An 18,950-nucleotide genomic window follows, 5' to 3' on the forward strand; every position below is an offset into this window, starting at 1 on the left:
CAGTGGGAACTGGCAGACACACAGTCAATAAAGCAGGAAATAGCAAAAGGCTTTTGGAGCCAAGCCAGCACACTATAGGGCTGAAAGTTTCCCACTCTCCTCACCACCAAATCCTTCTAGGCAGCCAGCAAACTGCTTCATCTGTGCTTTTCACAAGCACTCTGAGCCTCCTGGGCATTTTCTAGGTGCTGAAGAACTGAATTTGCCAAAGGGCTGAGCATCCAGGACTGCCATGCAAAGCTGTGCCCTGCTTACCTGCAGTTCTGCATGAGCAAGGCATGGAAGCAGCAGCAGCAGCAGCAGCAACTGCTGCCCTTCAGTTGGGCACTGGGAGAGCTCCCCTGGCTCACAAGCAAGCTGTGGTGGGGCCACCGGCAGGCACGAGGCAAGCCCCATGCAGAGCCTCAGGGGAAATCACTGCTGACGGCGGCAGAGCAGGACCTGAGCCCTGCGTGGGCGGCGGAGGATGGAGAGCAGCACAAAAGGCTTCTTAGTGCTACCACGGGCTGACGCTCCCCAGCCCTGCCTGCCCTTGGGTTGCTCCTTGTTCTTGTCTGCTCAGATAGAGCTGGGGAGGTTGTCTGAAAGGAAAGGAAGAAAGGGAACTCATGAGCACAAGCTGTGATTGCTCAGGAGCAGAGAATTAACCAGGTTGGAAAAGACCTTTGAGATCGTCAAGTCCAACCTATCACCCAATGCCATCTAATCAACTAAACCATGGCACTAAGTGCCTCCTCCAGTTGTGGAACTAACTGATAATTGCTGGAGCTTAATTGACAATTACCCGGGGCCAATTCACAATTAAATATTTAACTTTGCACTTTTGCTCTCTCTTTATTTTACTTTTTTTTCACCCCTCCTGCATAAGCCAACACAAATCAGGATTTCTGTCCTGCAAGAGCCTGAGTGTTGATGTGATTGCAGCAGCCACCTTCTGCTCCTGCCAGGCTTGGGAAGGCTCAGTGGCTCTGCAGGTGTTTGCCTGCCTGGCTGCTGGCTCTGCAGCCCCACCGCTCAGCTCTCATCCCAGCTCTCTGCTGCTCTTCTCAATGCCAGGTTAATCTCAGCAGTGCTTACTAACATGTTCCAGGGGGTTTGCTCCCATTGCACAACAACTGTAAATAGGGCACCCAGAGCAGCAGGTTAGGGACCAGCAAGTGCAAACATTACTCAGGACAGGGATTCTTTGTTGACCCAGGTGTGAAAACACCCAGGGAGCACTCACCCACCTCACAGCTTCCCTCCAGCCAGAGGGAAGGACTTCCAACAGCAGAGAGCATAACTATGCATGCTTGAAGGAAAATGGGAGCTGCATAGCTTCACAGAATGGTTTGGGTTGGAAGGGCCCAAGGCCTCATCCAATCTAGCCTTGAACACCCCCAGGGTATTCAACCTATTCAATTTGGGCAACCTGTTCCAGAGTCTCATCAGTCCTGTACTGAAGAACTTCTTCCTAAGATCCAGTCTAACCCTAGCATCAAACCATCCCCTCTTGTCCTGTCACTAGACAGTAGTAGATATGAATGGGAAAGAGTGCAGGCCAGATCAGGAAGACACAGAACTGAAGAGGAAAAAAAAAAAAAAAAAGGAGAAGAGACAGAGAAAGTCAAGCTGAAAACAGACATTTTAGAAATGAAAGCTGAGAGAGAGATTTCTCAGCCATCTGCAAAAGAATCCCAGAAAGAAAGATGCAGGTGTTACAAAAAGTGAAAGAAACAAGTTCTAGAAGTTAGTAGACACATCCAGAGTAGCAGACAGCTTAAATGACCAGAAAGCTTCCCCAAACTAAAGCTGATCACATGAAAGGAAAGCCTTCAAACTTAGCTTTATGGGAAAGCTGAAGTTAACTCTTTCTCCTCCTGAGAAACATTGGATAGGCTTCAAGCACCCCTGGGTGCTGCCACTTCTACAGCTGCTCTGCTCTTCTCTGCAGGAGGTTTCTGAAAACCAAGGAGCTGAAGGCATCTGCTTTGCTCCTGCTGGAAATGACATTGGGATGCCAGCACAGGGTGCTGCAGGAGAGCTCTGGGACAGCAGTGTGTCCAGCTGGGCATGGCTTTGTCACCTGCTCCTTAAGCCTGCTGCTCCTTGCAGGGGAACTCCAGCAGTGGGTGGAACAGGAATAAAGATCATGAGGTTGCTGTCAGCGGAAGGAAAGAGACTTCCACCTCCCTGGGACAAGAAATTGCACACTTCCAGTCTGCTGCTTGCTGGGAGGAAGAAGGAATGATGACTCTCCAGGTGCATTATCCCCTCACAAGATGGTTTGGTGTGGGTCACGTTCTCATCCCTGCTGCCACCAGAACAGAGGTGTGAGAACACCAGCTCCCCACACACCCTACCTGCTACCTCTGGTGAAGCTGCAGTGATCACAAGTGATTCCAGGGGAGCAAGAGCTGGGTGAGAGGGATCTGATGGCCTTTCAGGTTTCTCTACCATGTACGTGCTGCTGTCATCTCTAATCATCCCTTTACCTCAAAAACTGACCTGAGAAGGAGGAGCACCTGAAGCTTTAGCAGTCTTGGCAGTGGCACTTCTTCACAGTGAGGGTGCTGGAGCAGGCTGCCAAGAGGGGTGGGGAGTTTCCTTCTCTGGAGACTTTCAAAACTCACCTGGATGCCTTCCTGTGCAGCCTGCCCTAGGTGACCCTGCTTTGGCAGGGGGGTTGGACTCCATGATTTCTGGAGGTCCCTAACACTCCAACCCCTCACATTCTGTAATCCTCTGCAGCTTTTCTGAGATGGCAGAACATCATTTGTTCCACCCACACAGAGCAGGGGGCCAGACCTGACTACCTAGTGTTTAAAAACGTGAAACCAGAGAGATGTCTCTCAGAAATCCTCCACTTCTTATTGCTTAGCCTTATCCTTAAGCATTTTCCTGCCCTTGCTTGCATTACCCCTTGTGAGATACCCCCCTGCTGCCCCAGCAGCTGGCTGAGGGTAGGTTGAGGCTAATAAAGAGTTCCTTTTCCTCCAGAGAACCAACACTCAACTCAGGTGCTGGGACAGATGAGATCCAGCTGCCCAGGGAATATCTCTTCCTAGCACTGAGAATGACAAAAGGTTCTCCATGCTGTAATCACCCACCCCCACCCCTACCCCAAGCAACACAGGCAGCCTCAAGCAGGGCAGAGAAAGGGAAGGAATGAAGGCCTGCAAGAAATTCATCTTTATTGAAGCACCCATGAGTCACAGGAGCTGCCAGCTGGTCTGAGGGATAACAATGGCAGTGGCCTGGACAATAGCAGCTGGAGCTCACAAGAGAGATTGTCTCTCTCCAGGGAGTGATATACTTAAGAACAGACAGCTACAGCTAAGTGAATCTTTCCCCACTGCTGCAGGTGGGTCATGCACATCACTACTACACCAAGGTGCCTTGGTGACTGCCAGGAGGTAGCTGGGGTAATACTCTGGAGCAGTCTGAACTTCATCCTTCTTCCCAGTGGAGTCAGTGGTGAAGCTCTTCTGGTTCCAGGAGAGTAGGCTGAGGAGTGAGAGCCCTTTCCCACCCCCTCAACACAATTCTTTCCATGCTCAAATGCCAACCAGGTGCTGCAGGCTGGACTGCTGTTCTTGTATAGGTAGCAACCCCTGCCTGAGGATCAGGACCTGTCCTGAACATCAGCAGGGGGACTTCCACATTTATCTCCATAAACAATTGCTACTTACTGGTTTTCAGGGAATGGTAGAATTGTTGTGGTTGGAAGAGACCTTTAAGATCACCAAGTCCAACTGCTGACCTAGCATTGCCAAGTTACCACTAAACCACATCCCTTAGTCTCACACCTGCACAGCTTTTAAATCCCTCCAGGGGTGGGGACTCCACCACTGCCCTGGGGAGCCTGTTCCAGGCCTTGACAACCCTTCAGGGAAGAAATTTTCCCTAAAGTCCAACCTAAATCTCCCCTGGCACAACTTCTGCCTAGTGACAAGAGGAAACAGCCCCAAGAGACCAACACCCAGCTCACTACCACCTCCTTTTCAGGGAGTTGTAGAGAGTGAGGTCTCCCCCAAGCCTCCTTTTCTCCAGGCTGAACAACCTCCTGACTGAACACCACAATGAAGGAGGAGGATGAAAGCTGTTGTTGGTTCCACCTGGCCACAGAAGCTTTTCCAGCAGGTCCTAAACCCATTGCAGTGATGAGTTTCAGTTCAGCAGTGGCTCTGCCTCCTTGCAATGAGGGCAAAGCACACCAGGGAGCTGTTTCTAGGTAGACTGAGAGCTGAGCTCTTCAGTGGATTGAGGCTTCTTAGATTTCTGTTTGCTGTTGATGGGGTGATGTAAAGAGGACATGCAGATGGACATTGGCTTTTGTGACCTGGCTGAAGATCACTCCTGTCCTCTTACAGGTTTAAGCTTCAGTCCTGCCTGTATGTGCAGTATCAAAGTCCTTTTGTGTTGCACAAGAGCACAGTGGGTCAGTGAAGCCAGATAAACACAGTGCTACAGCTGGAGGCTGAGCAAACCTGTGAAATCAGTGTGGCTGCAAGCTCTGGGAGGTTGACTAAATCCTAGGAATTAAAAAATAATGGTGGATTGCATGAGCAGGGAGGAATAACAGAGGGATATGGCCTTATGCTGAGCATTTGTTTCAAAGCTGCTGCACTGCTTTCTGATTTTTTTTTTCCCCCATGATCTCCACTGAGAGCTCTGTAAATCCAGCAATGTTTGAGGACAGGGGAAAACCAGCCCACAGCTGTTGGATGCCAACACACTTGAGCACGGGCAGAAACGTGGCCAAAGTCAACCATTACAAATGTCCAGGCTAGGAGAGCACATTTCCCATCAGCAGTGACACACTTTGTGTCCATGTGTTTGCCAAAAGAGCCCAAGATTGCTCCTGGGCTGTGATCCAAAGCTATATTCCCTGAAGCACTGCACCCCTGGGGGCCACAGGGAACTGCTCAGCAACAGCCCAAGAGAAGTTTGCTTTTGTGCTGTGATTTTTGTTGGGCTCTTTTCTTGGTTCTTGCCCTCTTGCCTGGTTTGTGTCCTGCTTGTGGAGATCCAGCCCCATCCACCCCCTGGTGAAGAGATCTGCACCTCTGAGCCCATGGGCATATGTCTCAGTCCTTGTCTGCTCTCTGTGCAGGTGTGGGACTACTCCTCTGCTGAGCATCAGCTGCTCCACCAGCACAGCAGTTTGTAGTGCAGAAGAGGACACACCCCACTGCCTGTCCCCAGGCAGCACCCTGCTGGGTGACTTCAGATCTCCTCTTGCACCAAGAGCTGGCTCTGCCTGCTCAGGATGCCCAGGCAGCAGATTTCTACCTCTGCCTCAGGACGTATTTGCCTTTCCGGGCCAGGTTGCTGCTGAAGTGGATGGAGAACCAGAGGAATGAAGTCAGGATCATCCCATAAACCTAAAGGACAATAAAGGAGATGGGCACACAATTAAATGCTGAACTGATGATGATGCTCGCTCTGTGCAAAGAAGCCACCATAAGCATTGCCCATTAGTCCACTTGGCACTTCTGGATTCATGTACCAGCACATCACATTTTTCTTGAGGGCTGTTTTCCAGTCAAATGGTGAACATCAATTCCATCATGGGAGGGGAAAAAAACAAACCAACCAACCCCAAACCAAAACCCCAAGCCTAACATGTGGTTAAAGCATCTGATTGAAATTAGCAGAGTATGGCTCAAAGCCCGTGCTAAAAATAGCAAGAAATGAGATGAAACCAGGAAATTCAGGATTCAAATTCCTGCCACGGAGCATTCCTCTACACAGACAAACATCTCCTTCTCCTAACAGCCTTTGGTAAAAGCAAATAGGAAGGAAAAAAACCCCAACCAAATCAACCAAACCAAACAATCAAAAAAACCCAACCTGATATATTGTTTGGAATGAAAACCCCCAAGAGAACAAAAATCTTCTAGCAACCCCCAAGCCCCAGCCTATGCATGTGCATGCTGGTGAATGTAGAGGACAGGAGAGCTCACACAATCATAGATTCATAGACTGGTTTAGGTTGGAAGGGATCCTGAAGATCATTTGTTTCCAACCCCCCCTGCCATGGCAGGGACACCACATTGCTCAAGGCCTCATCCAACCTGGCCTTGAGCACCTCCAGGGAGGGGGCACCCATAACCTCCCTGGGCAACTTGTTCCAGTATCTCACCACCCTCATGCTGAAGAATTTCTTCCTAATCTCCAGGCTGAATCTGCCCTCCTCAAACTTCAATCAATTCCCTCTTGTCCTGTTAGAGACTCATCTGGGCTGGAAGGGACCCTAAAGATCACCTAGTTCCATGGGCAAGGACACCTTCCACTAGAGCAGGTTGCTCAGAGCCCCATCAAAGCTGGCCTTGAACATTACCAGGGATGGGGCACCCACAACCTCTCTGGGCCACCTGTTCCAGCACCTCACCACCCTCATGGGGAAGAATTTCTTCCCAATATCTAAATCGAAACCTCCCCTCGTTCAGTTTGGAACTATTACAGAATCCCAGAATCAACCAGGTTGGAAAAGACCTCAGAGCTCATCAAGTCCAACCTATGACCTAATACCTAACACCACCTGACAACTAAACCATGGCTCCAAGGGCCACATCCAAGCTTTTTTTGGACACCTCCAGGGATGGTGACTCCACCACCTCCCTGGGCAGCACATTCCAAGGCCAATTACTCTTTCTGTGAAGAACTTTCTCCTCACCTTGAGCCTAAACCTGCCCTGGTGCAGCTTCAGACTGTGTCCTCTTGTTCTGGTGCTGGTTGCCTGGAGAAGAGACCAACCCCCTCCTGGCTACAACCTCCCTTCAGGTAGTTGTAGACAGCAATGAGGTCTCCCCTGAGCCTCCTCTTCTCCAGGCTAAACAGTCCCAGCTCCCTCAGCCTCTCCTCATAGGGCTGTGCTCCAGACCTCTCACCAGCCTCTTCCCTACAAGTCTGCTCCAACATGCCAGGGCCTTTGCTTGCAGCTTGAGCTGAGGCTGTGTGTGCATTGTTGGCTGAGGGACAGTGACATCAGAGCAGCTGCAGCCCTCATCTTGCTCTTCCTTTGCATCCTGCCACCACAATAGTGAGCTGTGCAGTGAGATTTCCTCTCGCACGTGCCTCAAAGCCAGCCACCTTATCTGGCTCCAGCATCAGGCTGGGAAAAAAAAAATAGATCTGCAATGAATACCCTCCTGCCTCTGGCTGAGCAGAGCTGCAGGGAAATTCCTCCTGCAGCTGAGGAAAATGAGAAAGCCACACCAAATCCTGACAATGGGACTTGGTGTTTCTAGTCACCTACCAGCACCTGATGGCTTTCCTGAGTCACTGCTGGCAGTGTGAAATACAGAAGGGTTTGCTCCTCTGGGGTGCATTAGAGGTTGGAAGGGACCTCCAGAGATCATCAGCTCCAATCCCCCTGCCAGAGCAGCATCACTTAGGGTAGTCTGCACAGGAATGCATCCAGGTGGGTTTGGAAAGTCTCCAGAGAAGGAGACTCCACAACCCCCCTGGGCAGCCTGTTCCAGGGCTCTGTCACCCTCACTGGAAAGAAGTTTCTCCTCATGTTGAGGTGAAATCTCCTATGTTCAAGCTTGAACCTGCTTTTCTTGGCTTATTACTGTGCACCACCCAAAAGAGCCTGGCCCCCTCCACTTGACACCCACCCCTCAGATGGACACTGATCAGATCCCCTCTCAGCCTTCTCCTCTCCAGACTAAACAGCCCCAGGGCTCTCAGTCTCTCTTCAGAGGGGAGATGCTCAAGTCCCCTGATCATCCCTGTGGCTCTCTCTCCATTGCATTCTCTCCAGCAGGTCTCTGTCTCTCTTGAGATGGAGAAGAGTCTGCTGGCCCAGAGTTGTGCCAGGTGGACACAAGGAGTAAAAGCAAACAGATGTTTGGCCAGGAAAGGCTGCATGGGAAGCAGCAAGAAGGTATCCCAGCAGGCCTGACAGCCTCCTTCACAGCAAGGCAGAGACTCTCCTGGCCTGCAGTCCTTTCTGGCATGCTTCACCACACATGCAGGGCCCTGCACTGGGGGGATTCCTGCAACACACCTCTGCCAGGCAGTGGGTGGGCACATGAGCAGGCTTGATTTAATTAGTAGCACTCTCCAGCTCTGAAGGAATCATCCCCAGGCAGCCATCAAGCCCCCTCATTGCTGAAGGACATTTCTCTGGCAGTATTTCATTCTTCCTCTTTTTCTCACCCCAAATGAGACTCACAAATTGAGTACAGACCCTTTCTACTCAAGCCATCCTCTGGAGATGCTCCCACCTCTCCTCTGCAAGATGCTCCTTCAAAGCCAGTCTCTGGCAGCCCATGCAACATGCTCTGCTCCTCTCTCCTTTGCAGCCTGCTCCTATCTCCTTTGCAGCCTGCTCCTCTCCTTTGCAGCCTGCTCCTCTCTCCTTTGCAGCCTGCTCCTCTCCTTTGCAGCCTGCTCCTCTCCTTTGCAGCCTGCTCCTCTCTCCTTTGCAGCCTGCTCCTCTCCTTTGCAGCCTGCTCCTCTCTCCTTTGCAGCCTGCTCCTCTCCTTTGCAGCCTGCTCCTCTCCTTTGCAGCCTGCTCCTCTCTCCTTTGCAGCCTGCTCCTCTCCTTTGCAGCCTGCTCCTCTCTCCTTTGCAGCCTGCTCCTCTCTCCTTTGCAGCCTGCTCCTCCTTCCTCTCCTCCTTTGCAGCCTGCTCCTCTCCTTTGCAGCCTGCTCCTCTCCTTTGCAGCCTGCTCCTCTCCTTTGCAGCCTGCTCCTCTCTCCTTTGCAGCCTGCTCCTCTCTCCTTTGCAGCCTGCTCCTCTCCTTTGCAGCCTGCTCCTCTCCTTTGCAGCCTGCTCCTCTCCTTTGCAGCCTGCTCCTCTCTCCTTTGCAGCCTGCTCCTCTCCTTTGCAGCCTGCTCCTCTCTCCTTTGCAGCCTGCTCCTCTCTCCTTTGCAGCCTGCTCCTCTCCTTTGCAGCCTGCTCCTCTCTCCTTTGCAGCTGCTCCTCTCCTTTGCAGCCTCTCCTCTCCTTTGCAGCCTGCTCCTCTCTCCTTTGCAGCCTGCTCCTCTCCTTTGCAGCCTGCTCCTCTCTCCTTTGCAGCTGCTCCTCCTTTGCAGCCTCCTCTCTCCTTTGCAGCCTGCTCCTCTCTCCTTTGCAGCCTGCTCCTCTCCTTTGCAGCCTGCTCCTCTCTCCTTTGCAGCCTGCTCCTCTCCTTTGCAGCCTGCTCCTCTCTCCTTTGCAGCCTGCTCCTCTCTCCTTTGCAGCCTGCTCCTCTCGTTTGCAGCCTGCTCCTCTCTCCTTTGCAGCCTGCTCCTCTCTCCTTTGCAGCCTGCTCCTCTCTCCTTTGCAGCCTGCTCCTCTCCTTTGCAGCCTGCTCCTCTCTCCTTTGCAGCCTGCTCCTCTCTCCTCTCCTTTGCAGCCTGCTCCTCTCTCCTTTGCAGCCTGCTCCTCTCTCCCTTTTGCAGCCTGCTCCTCTCTCCTTTGCAGCCTGCTCCTCTCCTTTGCAGCCTGCTCCTCCTTCCCTCTCTCTCCTTTGCAGCCTGCTCCTCTCTCCTTTGCAGCCTGCTCCTCTCCTTTGCAGCCTGCTCCTCTCTCCTTTGCAGCCTGCTCCTCTCCTTTGCAGCCTGCTCCTCTCTCCTTTGCAGCCTGCTCCTCTCTCCTTTGCAGCCTGCTCCTCTCCTTTGCAGCCTGCTCCTCTCTCCTTTGCAGCCTGCTCCTCTCCTTTGCAGCCTGCTCCTCTCTCCTTTGCAGCCTGCTCCTCTCCTTTGCAGCCTGCTCCTCTCTCCTTTGCAGCCTGCTCCTCTCTCCTTTGCAGCCTGCTCCTCTCCTTTGCAGCCTGCTCCTCTCTCCTTTGCAGCCTGCTTCTCTCTCCTTTGCAGCCTGCTCCTCTCTCCTTTGCAGCCTGCTCCTCTCTCCTTTGCAGCCTGCTCCTCTCTCCTTTGCAGCCTGCTCCTCTCTCCTTTGCAGCCTGCTCCTCTCTCCTTTGCAGCCTGCTCCTCTCTCCTTTTCTCTCCTTTGCAGCCTGCTCCTCTCTCCTTTTCTCTCCTTTGCAGCCTGCTCCTCTCTCCTTTGCAGCCTGCTCCTCTCTCCTTTGCAGCCTGCTCCTCTCCTTTGCAGCCTGCTCCTCTCTCCTTTGCAGCCTGCTCCTCTCTCCTTTGCAGCCTGCTCCTCTCTCCTTTGCAGCCTGCTCCTCTCCTTTGCAGCCTGCTCCTCTCCTTTGCAGCCTGCTCCTCTCTCCTTTGCAGCCTGCTCCTCTCTCCTTCTCTCCTTTGCAGCCTGCTCCTCTCTCCTTTGCAGCCTGCTCCTCTCTCCTTTCTCTCCTTTGCAGCCTGCTCCTCTCTTCTCTCCTTTGCAGCCTGCTCCTCTCTCCTTTGCAGCCTGCTCCTCTCTCCTTTGCAGCCTGCTCCTCTCCTTTGCAGCCTGCTCCTCTCTCCTTTGCAGCCTGCTCCTCTCCTTTGCAGCCTGCTCCTCTCTCCTTTGCAGCCTGCTCCTCTCTCCTTTGCAGCCTGCTCCTCTCCTTTGCAGCCTGCTCCTCTCTCCTTTGCAGCTGCTCCTCTCCTTTGCAGCCTGCTCCTCTCTCCTTTGCAGCCTGCTCCTCTCCTTTGCAGCCTGCTCCTCTCTCCTTTGCAGCCTGCTCCTCTCTCCTTTGCAGCCTGCTCCTCTCCTTTGCAGCCTGCTCCTCTCTCCTTTGCAGCCTGCTCCTCTCTCCTTTGCAGCCTGCTCCTCTCTCCTTTGCAGCCTGCTCCTCTCCTTTGCAGCCTGCTCCTCTCTCCTTTGCAGCCTGCTCCTCTCCTTTTTAGCCTGCTCCTCTCTCCTTTGCAGCCTGCTCCTCTCTCCTTTTCTCTCCTTTGCAGCCTGCTCCTCTCTCCTTTGCAGCCTGCTCCTCTCTCCTTTGCAGCCTGCTTCTCTCTCCTTTGCAGCCTGCTCCTCTCTCCTTTGCAGCCTGCTCCTCTCTCCTTTGCAGCCTGCTCCCCTCTCCTTTGTAGCCTGCTCCTCTCTCCTTTGCAGCCTGCTCCTCTCCTTTGCAGCCTGCTCCTCTCTCCTTTGCAGCCTGCTCCTCTCTCCTTTTCTCTCCTTTGCAGCCTGCTCCTCTCTCCTTTGCAGCCTGCTCCTCTCTCCTTTGCAGCCTGCTCCTCTCTCCTTTGCAGCCTGCTCCTCTCCTTTGCAGCCTGCTCCTCTCTCCTTTGCAGCCTGCTCCTCTCCTTTGCAGCCTGCTCCTCTCTCCTTTGCAGCCTGCTCCTCTCTCCTTTGCAGCCTGCTCCTCTCCTTTGCAGCCTGCTCCTCTCTCTTGCTCCTCTCCTTTGCAGCCTCCTCCTCTCTCCTTTGCAGCCTGCTCCTCTCTCCTTTGCAGCCTGCTCCTCTCCTTTGCAGCCTGCTCCTCTCTCCTTTGCAGCCTGCTCCTCTCCTTTGCAGCCTGCTCCTCTCTCCTTTGCAGCCTGCTCCTCTCTCCTTTTCTCTCCTTTGCAGCCTGCTCCTCTCTCCTTTGCAGCCTGCTCCTCTCTCCTTTGCAGCCTGCTTCTCTCTCCTTTGCAGCCTGCTCCTCTCTCCTTTGCAGCCTGCTCCTCTCCTTTGCAGCCTGCTCCTCTCTCCTTTTCTCTCCTTTGCAGCCTGCTCCTCTCTCCTTTGCAGCCTGCTCCTCTCCTTTGCAGCCTGCTTCCTCCAATCACTGCCCAAGAGGCACCTTACCAGCTTCATTAGTTGTAATTAATAGGATGAGCCCTTTTTCTGCACAGCTTTCCCAGCTCCACTGCTGATGCTCAGTAGCTTTCAAGAACTTCCAGCTCTGGTTGCACAAAGAGACTTCCTAGATTGAACTGGGAGGCAGCCAGTGAGTACTGGGCAAGGAGAGGCACCAGGCTCCCCAAACATGGAGCTTTTACTGTATCTCCTTTCCCAAAATTGCTGCCAGCTTCCCTTTGGAGTCACAAGCCCTGCACCAGGCAATGTGGCTTCTTATTTGCAGGAGATGTGCAGGCATGCCTAGCTGGATGAAATGGAGATGCTGCTGCAGCTCGCTCCTGCTGCTTCCTGCTCCCAGTTGCTGTGCCTGGGTGGGCAGAAAAAGCATGCAGGGAGTCTACTCCTGCAGGAAAATGCCTCTGGCCCTCAGCCTGGCCAAGTCAGCTCCTGGCCCTTTCTTTATTTCCATGGTGGAGCCTTACCACCACTTGTTTCTCTGCTGCCTGTTTCCAAAACGACCAAAAAAACCAATCTCAGCTTCTGAGGGCTAATTTAGGATACACCTCCCCCACTGGAGGCTGGGTTTTGGGGTCAAAATGCAAAGGAACAGATATAGCTACCATGAAGGCAATGGTGATGCCCAGGAGTGTGGAGACAAAGTCCATGTGCTTCCTCAGGAAGTGCTGGATCCCTCGAAGGCAATCCTGGGAGGAGAGAAAGAAACCCTTGCAGCCTGGCAGCAGCTCAGGGAGGGGGTTTTGTCCCCCCAGCTGCACTGCCAGACCGTGGAGCCGAGGAGGGGGTGCTCTCTGCTGCTTGCTGCAGCTTGGGAAGACAAACCCCTGCAGTGTGTTTGCTGTTACTGCAACACTGCCTGGGTGGGAGGTGTTTTGGGCTTGGGGGGAGTTGGGGATCTGTGCACACAGGTCATGAGTATGGCCATGCAAAAGCTTTTTTCTTTCCACCCACTGGCAAATGGAAAGAGGGGGAAAGAAGAAAGAGGGGGAAAGAAGAAAGAGGGGGAAAGAAGAAAGAGGGGGAAAGAAGAAAGAGGGGAAAGAGGGGGAAAGAGGTCAGAGCAGAGCACACCATGATGCTGACCACGTTCCACACAGATGCTAATGAAGAGCTCCATTTCACAAGGTGTCACAAGCCTTAACATGCAGCAGCTGCAAGCCTGCCAGCAGCCTTGTGGAACTCCAGGAAGTGTTAGCCAAAGGAGCCATTTCCAAAGGCAAAAGGATGTCCTCCATGAAGTCATTTGTAGAGCAAGCTAAGCGTGCTCAAAGCCAGAGAGTGAATGTGCAGCAGTGAACAGACACTGCTGGGTTGCAAAATGCATCCTTCCACTCACTCACCACTAAAGGAAACACAAAGCAGGAGTGGAGGAGGAGCAGAGTCACCCCCATGGTGCTGGTTTTCCTCTGCTCTCCCCTCCTGCTCTTTGAAGTGAGTTTGACTTCCAACACCAGAAGGGATCCTACAGGAAGGCTGCAGAGGGACTTCTCATCAGGGTGTCTAGTGACAGGACAAGGGGAAATGGTTTGAAGCTGGGGAAGAGCAGGGTTAGACTGGATCTTAGGAAGAAGTTCTGCAGTGCAAGGGTGGTGAGACTCTGCAATAGGTTGCCCAGGGAGGTTCTGGATGCCTCTTCCCTAGAGGTGTTCAAGGCAGGTTGGATGAGGCCTTGAGCAGCTGAGTCTAGTTGAGAGGCATCCCTGCCCATGGTAGATGAGCTCTGAGGTCCCTTCCAGCCTAAGCCATTCCATGATACTATGACTCTGTCTGAGATGGGACATCCCCTGAGGCAGCACTTTGAAATGCTGCTCCCTGAGCTGCTGTGTGCCTGCACACCAGTGTCCTGTTGGCACATCACACCTTCCCCTAAGGACAATGTTTTTCTGTAGCTGTAGCAACATGGTTTTGCTTTTCCTAGGGGCAGCACACATACTGGTACTGGCAGCTGCAGCTACTTCAGCTGATTTGGCTACTCCAGGGGAAGAGAAATAATCATTAAACAGATTTGCTTAGAGACCACGAAGTCTACCTTGTGGCAGAGACAGTCTAGTAGTGGTGGCTTCTCCATCCTCTTCACTAAAGCACTGTGAAGAGGAGGAATGAAGTGTACTTGAGGATGCTACTGCTGGGCATCATCATCCTGCTTCACAAGTTTCTCATTTTAGTGCCTGTTTAATGCCTTGGGGAAAAGGAATTACAGCAAAACCCACATCTGCTGTGGGTGGGACATCTACTAAGCCTCAGAAACTAGTGTGAGAAGGAAAGGTCCAACAGATTTGTTGAGCTGAGATACATGTCTGTGATATCTCACACTCTGCACACAGAGGAGATGAGGAGGAAGCTGGGGGGATGTGACAAGCTGTAAACACAACAGTTTGGAAGGCTTTCTAGAGCTGTAGAGGAAACCACAACTGCAGCTCTGAGACCTGCTGATCTACTGGGGCTCCCCCAGTGGGTGAGACATCTCCTCACTGAGGCAACAAAACCCCAAGGAAACAAACCTCAGCCCATAGCACCCCCAGGCCATGAAAACCCCACAGTTCTCACCACCACACCAGCAAGCTTTTAACAGTGAGTAGTGGCACAGCCCCAACCTTTCCCTTACCTGTCCTGCATCCCAGGCCTGCCCAGGTGGGCATAGCTTCTGCTCAATGTTGCCTGTGTCCCCAAATGGAGAGTGTTTCCCACAGCACAGGAACTGGAAGAGAGGGAGAGGTCTGTCAGCAGCCTACCATTTGCTTCCCCATTGCCACCAGGTGCTGGTGAGAGGCCACCACACTTCCTCCTTGCTGCCCCAGGCAGGGCTACACAAGCCAGGGCTGCAAGGAGAGAAACATCTGGAGTGCAATCAGCAGCTGCAGTGATGGAGGTGAAATTCAGAGGCCCTGAACTTGCCCATGGTCCTCCAGGAGTGCTGCCTGGGGCTGGGACCTTCCCTCCATGGTCACAACAGCTCTTACAGAGGCTGCCCTGGAACACCATGAGATGCACAGGATCATGGTTACAGTGCTTATATTATGGGCTGGAGGACATCCACAGCAACACCTACTGTGGAGCTGGTTTCCTGTAGCCAGAAGAAGGAGAGAAAGAAAGAGAGAAAGAAAGAGAGAAAAAGAAAGAGAGAAAAAGAAAGAGAGAAAAAGAAAGAGAGAAAAAGAAAGAGAGAAAAAGAGAGAAAAAGAGAGAAAAAGAGAGAAAAAGAGAGAAAAAGAGAGAAAAAGAAAGAGAGAAAAAGAGAGAAAAAGAAAGAGAGAAAAAGAAAGAGAGAAAGAAAGAGAGAAAAACAAAGAGAGAAAGAGAGAAAAAGAAAGAGAGAAAGAGAGAAAAAGAAAGAGAGAAAGAAAGAGAGAAAGAAAGAGAGAAAAAGAAAGAGAGAAGAAAGAGTAAAAAGAAAGAGAGAAAAAGAAAGAGAGAAAGAAGAAAGAAAGAGAAAAGAAAGAGAAGAAAGAGAGAAAGAGAGAAAGAGAGAAAGAAGAGAGAAAAAGAGAGAAAAAGAAAGAGAGAAAAGAGAAAAAGAAGAGAGAAAAAGAAGAGAGAAAGAAAGAGAGAAAAAGAAAGAGAGAAAGAGAGAAAAAGAAAGAAAGAAAGAAAGAGAGAAAAAGAAAGAGAGAAAGAAAGAGAAAAAGAAAGAGAGAAAAAGAAAGATAGAGAGAAAAAGAGAAAGAAAGAGAGAAAAAGAAAGAGAAAGAAAGAAAAGAGAGAAAGAAAGAGAGAAAGAAAGAGATAAAGAAAGAGAGAAAAAGAAAGAGAGAAAAAGAGAGATAAAGAAAGAGAGAAAAAGAAAGAGAGAAAAAGAGAGATAAAGAAAGAGAGAAAAAGAGAGATAAAGAAAGAGAGAAAAAGAGAGAAAAAGAAAGAGAGAAAAAGAAAGAGAAAAAGAAAGAGAGAAAGAAAGAGAGAAAAAGAAAGAGAGAAAAAGAAAGAGAAAGAAAGAAAAAAGGGAGAGGAAGGAAGGAAGGAAGGAAGGAAGGAAGGAAGGAAGGAAGGAAGGAAGGAAGGAAGGAAGGAAGAAAAAGAAAGAAAGAAAGAGAGAGAGAAATGTCTAAAAGAAGTGTTTCTCCATCAATTGCAGTGGCTAAAGTAAGCAACTGCTGCAGCTGGGTACTGTGCCTGGTTCTCCTCACCCAGGGGGACTCCAGATCCCTGCAGAGCAAGCACCACCACGCCTGCTCGAGGCTCTGAGGGTCACCACCAGGGCTGCAGGGAGAAGCCTCTGCCCTTCTCTGGGTTTGGAGAAGCACAGATGAAAGCAGCTTTGGAATGTACTTCTTGTGGTGATTTAAGAAAACACAGAAGGCTGAAGGGAGTTGCCTGGGAGGTGTCTGGGATCAGAGCTTCCCATCCAGCAGTGCTGTGTGCCATGAAGTCACTACCCAAACAGGCCCTGCTGTGCATGGAGACAGCATCTCCTTTCCTCAGTGGGGACTCAGGAGCTTCTCACCACAGGGCCCATCCTCACTCACCTCCTGTGGCTTTTAAGGCAAGTGCCCTCCCTGTGCTCTGGGTAACCTCCCCTGCCCACCCACTGTGAGCTACAGAGAAGTCCCCTGCACCAACAGAGCCCTGGCTGGTGGCTTTGTGGAGCTTGCTGGCAGCCTCCAGCACTGCAGGAGACCAGGTAGCCTCTGGTGCTCTCCAGCCATAGGATCCAGGGTGAACAGAATGAACCAAGTCCAAATATTCCTACAGTGTGTCCAGTTTGTGGGCTCCCCAGCTTAGGAAGGACAAGGAACTGCTTCAGAGAGCACAGCAAAGGGCTGCAAAGATGATTAGGGGACTGGAACATCTCTTATGAGGAAAGGCTGAGAGAGACTTGGGGCTTTTAGCCTGGAGAAGAGAAGACTGAGTAGGGATCTTCTCAATGCTTATCAGTACTTCAAGGGTGGGTGGCAGGAGGATGGGACCAGGCTTTTTTCAGTGGTGCCCAGTGACAGCACAGGAGGTGACAGACACTTAGGAGGCTGAACATAGGAAGTTCCATCTAAACATGAGAAGGAACTCCTTTACTTTAAGGGTGGTGGAACACTGAAACAGGCTGCCTGGAGAAGTGGTGGAGTCTCCACCTCAGGAGTCATTCAAAATCTGTCTGGGTGCCATCCTGTGCAACCTGATCTAGGTGAACCTCCTCTGACAGATGATCTCCAGACATTCCAACCCCTCTCATTCTGTAATTCTGTGTGATTCCATGAATCCCCACCTCTCTCTGCCTGACCTGGGACACCAGAGAGCCACCTTCTTGTACCACAGATAGGAAGCATAGCAAAGGGTCTGCTGAGACAGACAACATATATCAGCCACAGCATGGGAGCTGTGAAGATCTCACACCAGACCAATGCTCAGGGAAGTGACCCTTTCCTCCTGTTGATTATCTGGTTGGTCAGACTTGGGAAGAGTAGGAGAGGAAGGGCAGACCTCACAGCAGGCTGGAGGACTCAGCTCCTGAGTGAAAAGAGCATTGCAGCATCACAAAGCAGAGCAGAGGTGTCATTCCCAGCCTGCTGAGACCATCAGGAAGGTAGCCCAGGGCAAGGTTTTCTGCTCAGGCTGAAGGAACACTTACTGCTTCATGGATGGCAGTCAGGTCATGCCTCCTGGAGCTGGAGTTGTTCCTCCTCACCTCCTCGTAGACATGGTCGTACACATCCATCATGCTGTCTTCCACCTGCCATGAGAGCAGAGAGCTGTATGTAGAAAACACTGACTGGGGGCATCTCTGGAGGGAAATATGCCCTTCTGGCAGCCCCCTAGGAGGTCTCCCAGGTGTAGTGAGACAAGCAGTGCAGCTATTAAATGATGACTGTGCAGCAGCAGGAGGTGGTGTGTGACCAACCATGCACAGAGAGCACCTACAACAGGGTGAGTCCCATGAGAGAGGCTGTGCTGCTGCCTGGCACCACCTTCTGCTGTTACATGTGGACCCCTTGGCATCACACCAGGGTCTCACCAGCTGATGGCTGAAGATTTTTGCTGGGTTTGGGATTTAATGTCAGAGAAAACTCTGGTACCTACGACCTGTGTGCCCCCCAGATCCTTCTGCTAGGCAGAGATGACACCATCTCCCTGTCCTGATAGGTGACTGGGAGGACAGCCACACAAAACAGTGAGATGCTCAAACAAAAAGGTGAGAGGACCTCAGACAGATGGCTGTCATTGTCCCAGGGATGGAGCAGTCCCTCCAAAGAGAGCCCAAAAAGCCCCCACACCAGAACGACCCCGTGGTGAATCAGACCCTAAACATTAACTGAACACGGGAGAACTCGCAGCTTGGCAGATCCCAGCCAAGTCCTGCTCAGGTTTCAAAGGCAAAAAATATGACAACTGCCTTCAGAGCCTGGAGTCAAACCCTTCTTTCTTCCTTCCCTCCTCCCTGGCTTCCTCAGCAGGCTCACTCTGAGCAGGCCTACAGGCAGTGCTTGGCTCTTGGGAGGGGATGCGGACAGGGGAGACAGATGGGAGTGGGAGGTGTGGGGAGGGACAGAGCCAACTCTCAGTCAGGCTTCTCAGCACAGCATTAGGGGGCTCTGCTTGGAAATCAGGGTTAAAAACCAACACCATGTGCCTGGGAGGGAAACCAGGGTCATTTGAGGTGATTACAGCCATCACTGCAATATTGCTCCATCCCACCTGGCTCTCCAGAAGGAATCAGCTAAGGGAGGTGGTAACCAGGGAGGGGAGAGAGGTAGGTTGAGAAGATTACTTGTATCCAGCTCCATGCCACCAGGCACAGGGTTTGCATGGGAAGACTTTCCACAGCTCTCAGCATGGCACAGAAGTGGAGGGGCCTGGGGGCTTCTCTATCTGCAGCAAAGCTGCTGTCCCCCCAGAATGATCCCTCACGGAGCAATCAGGAGGTGAGCCTGAACAACCCAGCTCTAACGAGAGAGGTCTGATGATGGACAGATATTGAGCCAAGGAAAAAGTCCACCACAGCAAGGTGCACGATGCTGAGCTGTCCCACACCACTGAGGAAGGAGGATGCTCATTTTGTCACCCCTCCCTGCATCACAGCCCACAGAGCAGGATGGGTGCAGCCAGACAAGATCTCCAGCAGACTCATGCACCATCCCTCCCCTGAGCAAACTTCAAACCCCAACAAGAAAAGACAAGATCCAAGCTTTTCTAACTCCTTATTGGCCACGAAATAACTTCCCAGCAGCAGCAATTAAATAAATGGATTCAATAAAAAGAGCTTCCATTTCCACTGAAGAATTGGATTAAGAATAATGAAAAGAGAATCATCTTAGGACCTCCTCCTGTGGCCTCATATTGCTGAGGAAGGAAGGAAGGAAGAGCACAGAGCAGCTGGCTTCTTAACCCAGGAGATTTGAATATCTTAA

At 51.7% G+C, this 18,950-nt stretch overlaps 1 protein-coding gene across 2 annotated transcripts in view; it reads right to left on the bottom strand.

Moving 5' to 3' along the window:
* Positions 1 to 406: 406 nt before the first annotated feature.
* The window catches only part of TSPAN32 (tetraspanin 32), a 39,038-nt gene continuing 20,494 nt past the window's right edge, over positions 407 to 18,950 (bottom strand). Inside the window, exons 5-9 of one of the 2 annotated variants that reach the window (XM_054390380.1) lie at positions 17,174 to 17,275; positions 14,219 to 14,311; positions 12,216 to 12,299; positions 5,275 to 5,366; positions 407 to 581 (exon numbers count right to left, since the gene is read on the bottom strand). In XM_054390380.1, coding sequence (XP_054246355.1) covers positions 497 to 581; positions 5,275 to 5,366; positions 12,216 to 12,299; positions 14,219 to 14,311; positions 17,174 to 17,275 — 456 coding nt within the window. In that variant the 3' untranslated portion in view covers positions 407 to 496. Of the gene's footprint in view, positions 582 to 3,208; positions 5,367 to 12,215; positions 12,300 to 14,218; positions 14,312 to 17,173; positions 17,276 to 18,950 lie in introns of those variants that run through there. The other variant, XM_054390381.1, reaches the window with a different exon arrangement.

This window comes from Indicator indicator, chromosome 21 (assembly GCF_027791375.1).
Source record: "Indicator indicator isolate 239-I01 chromosome 21, UM_Iind_1.1, whole genome shotgun sequence".
In the NCBI taxonomy this organism is placed as follows: Eukaryota; Metazoa; Chordata; class Aves; order Piciformes; family Indicatoridae; genus Indicator; species Indicator indicator.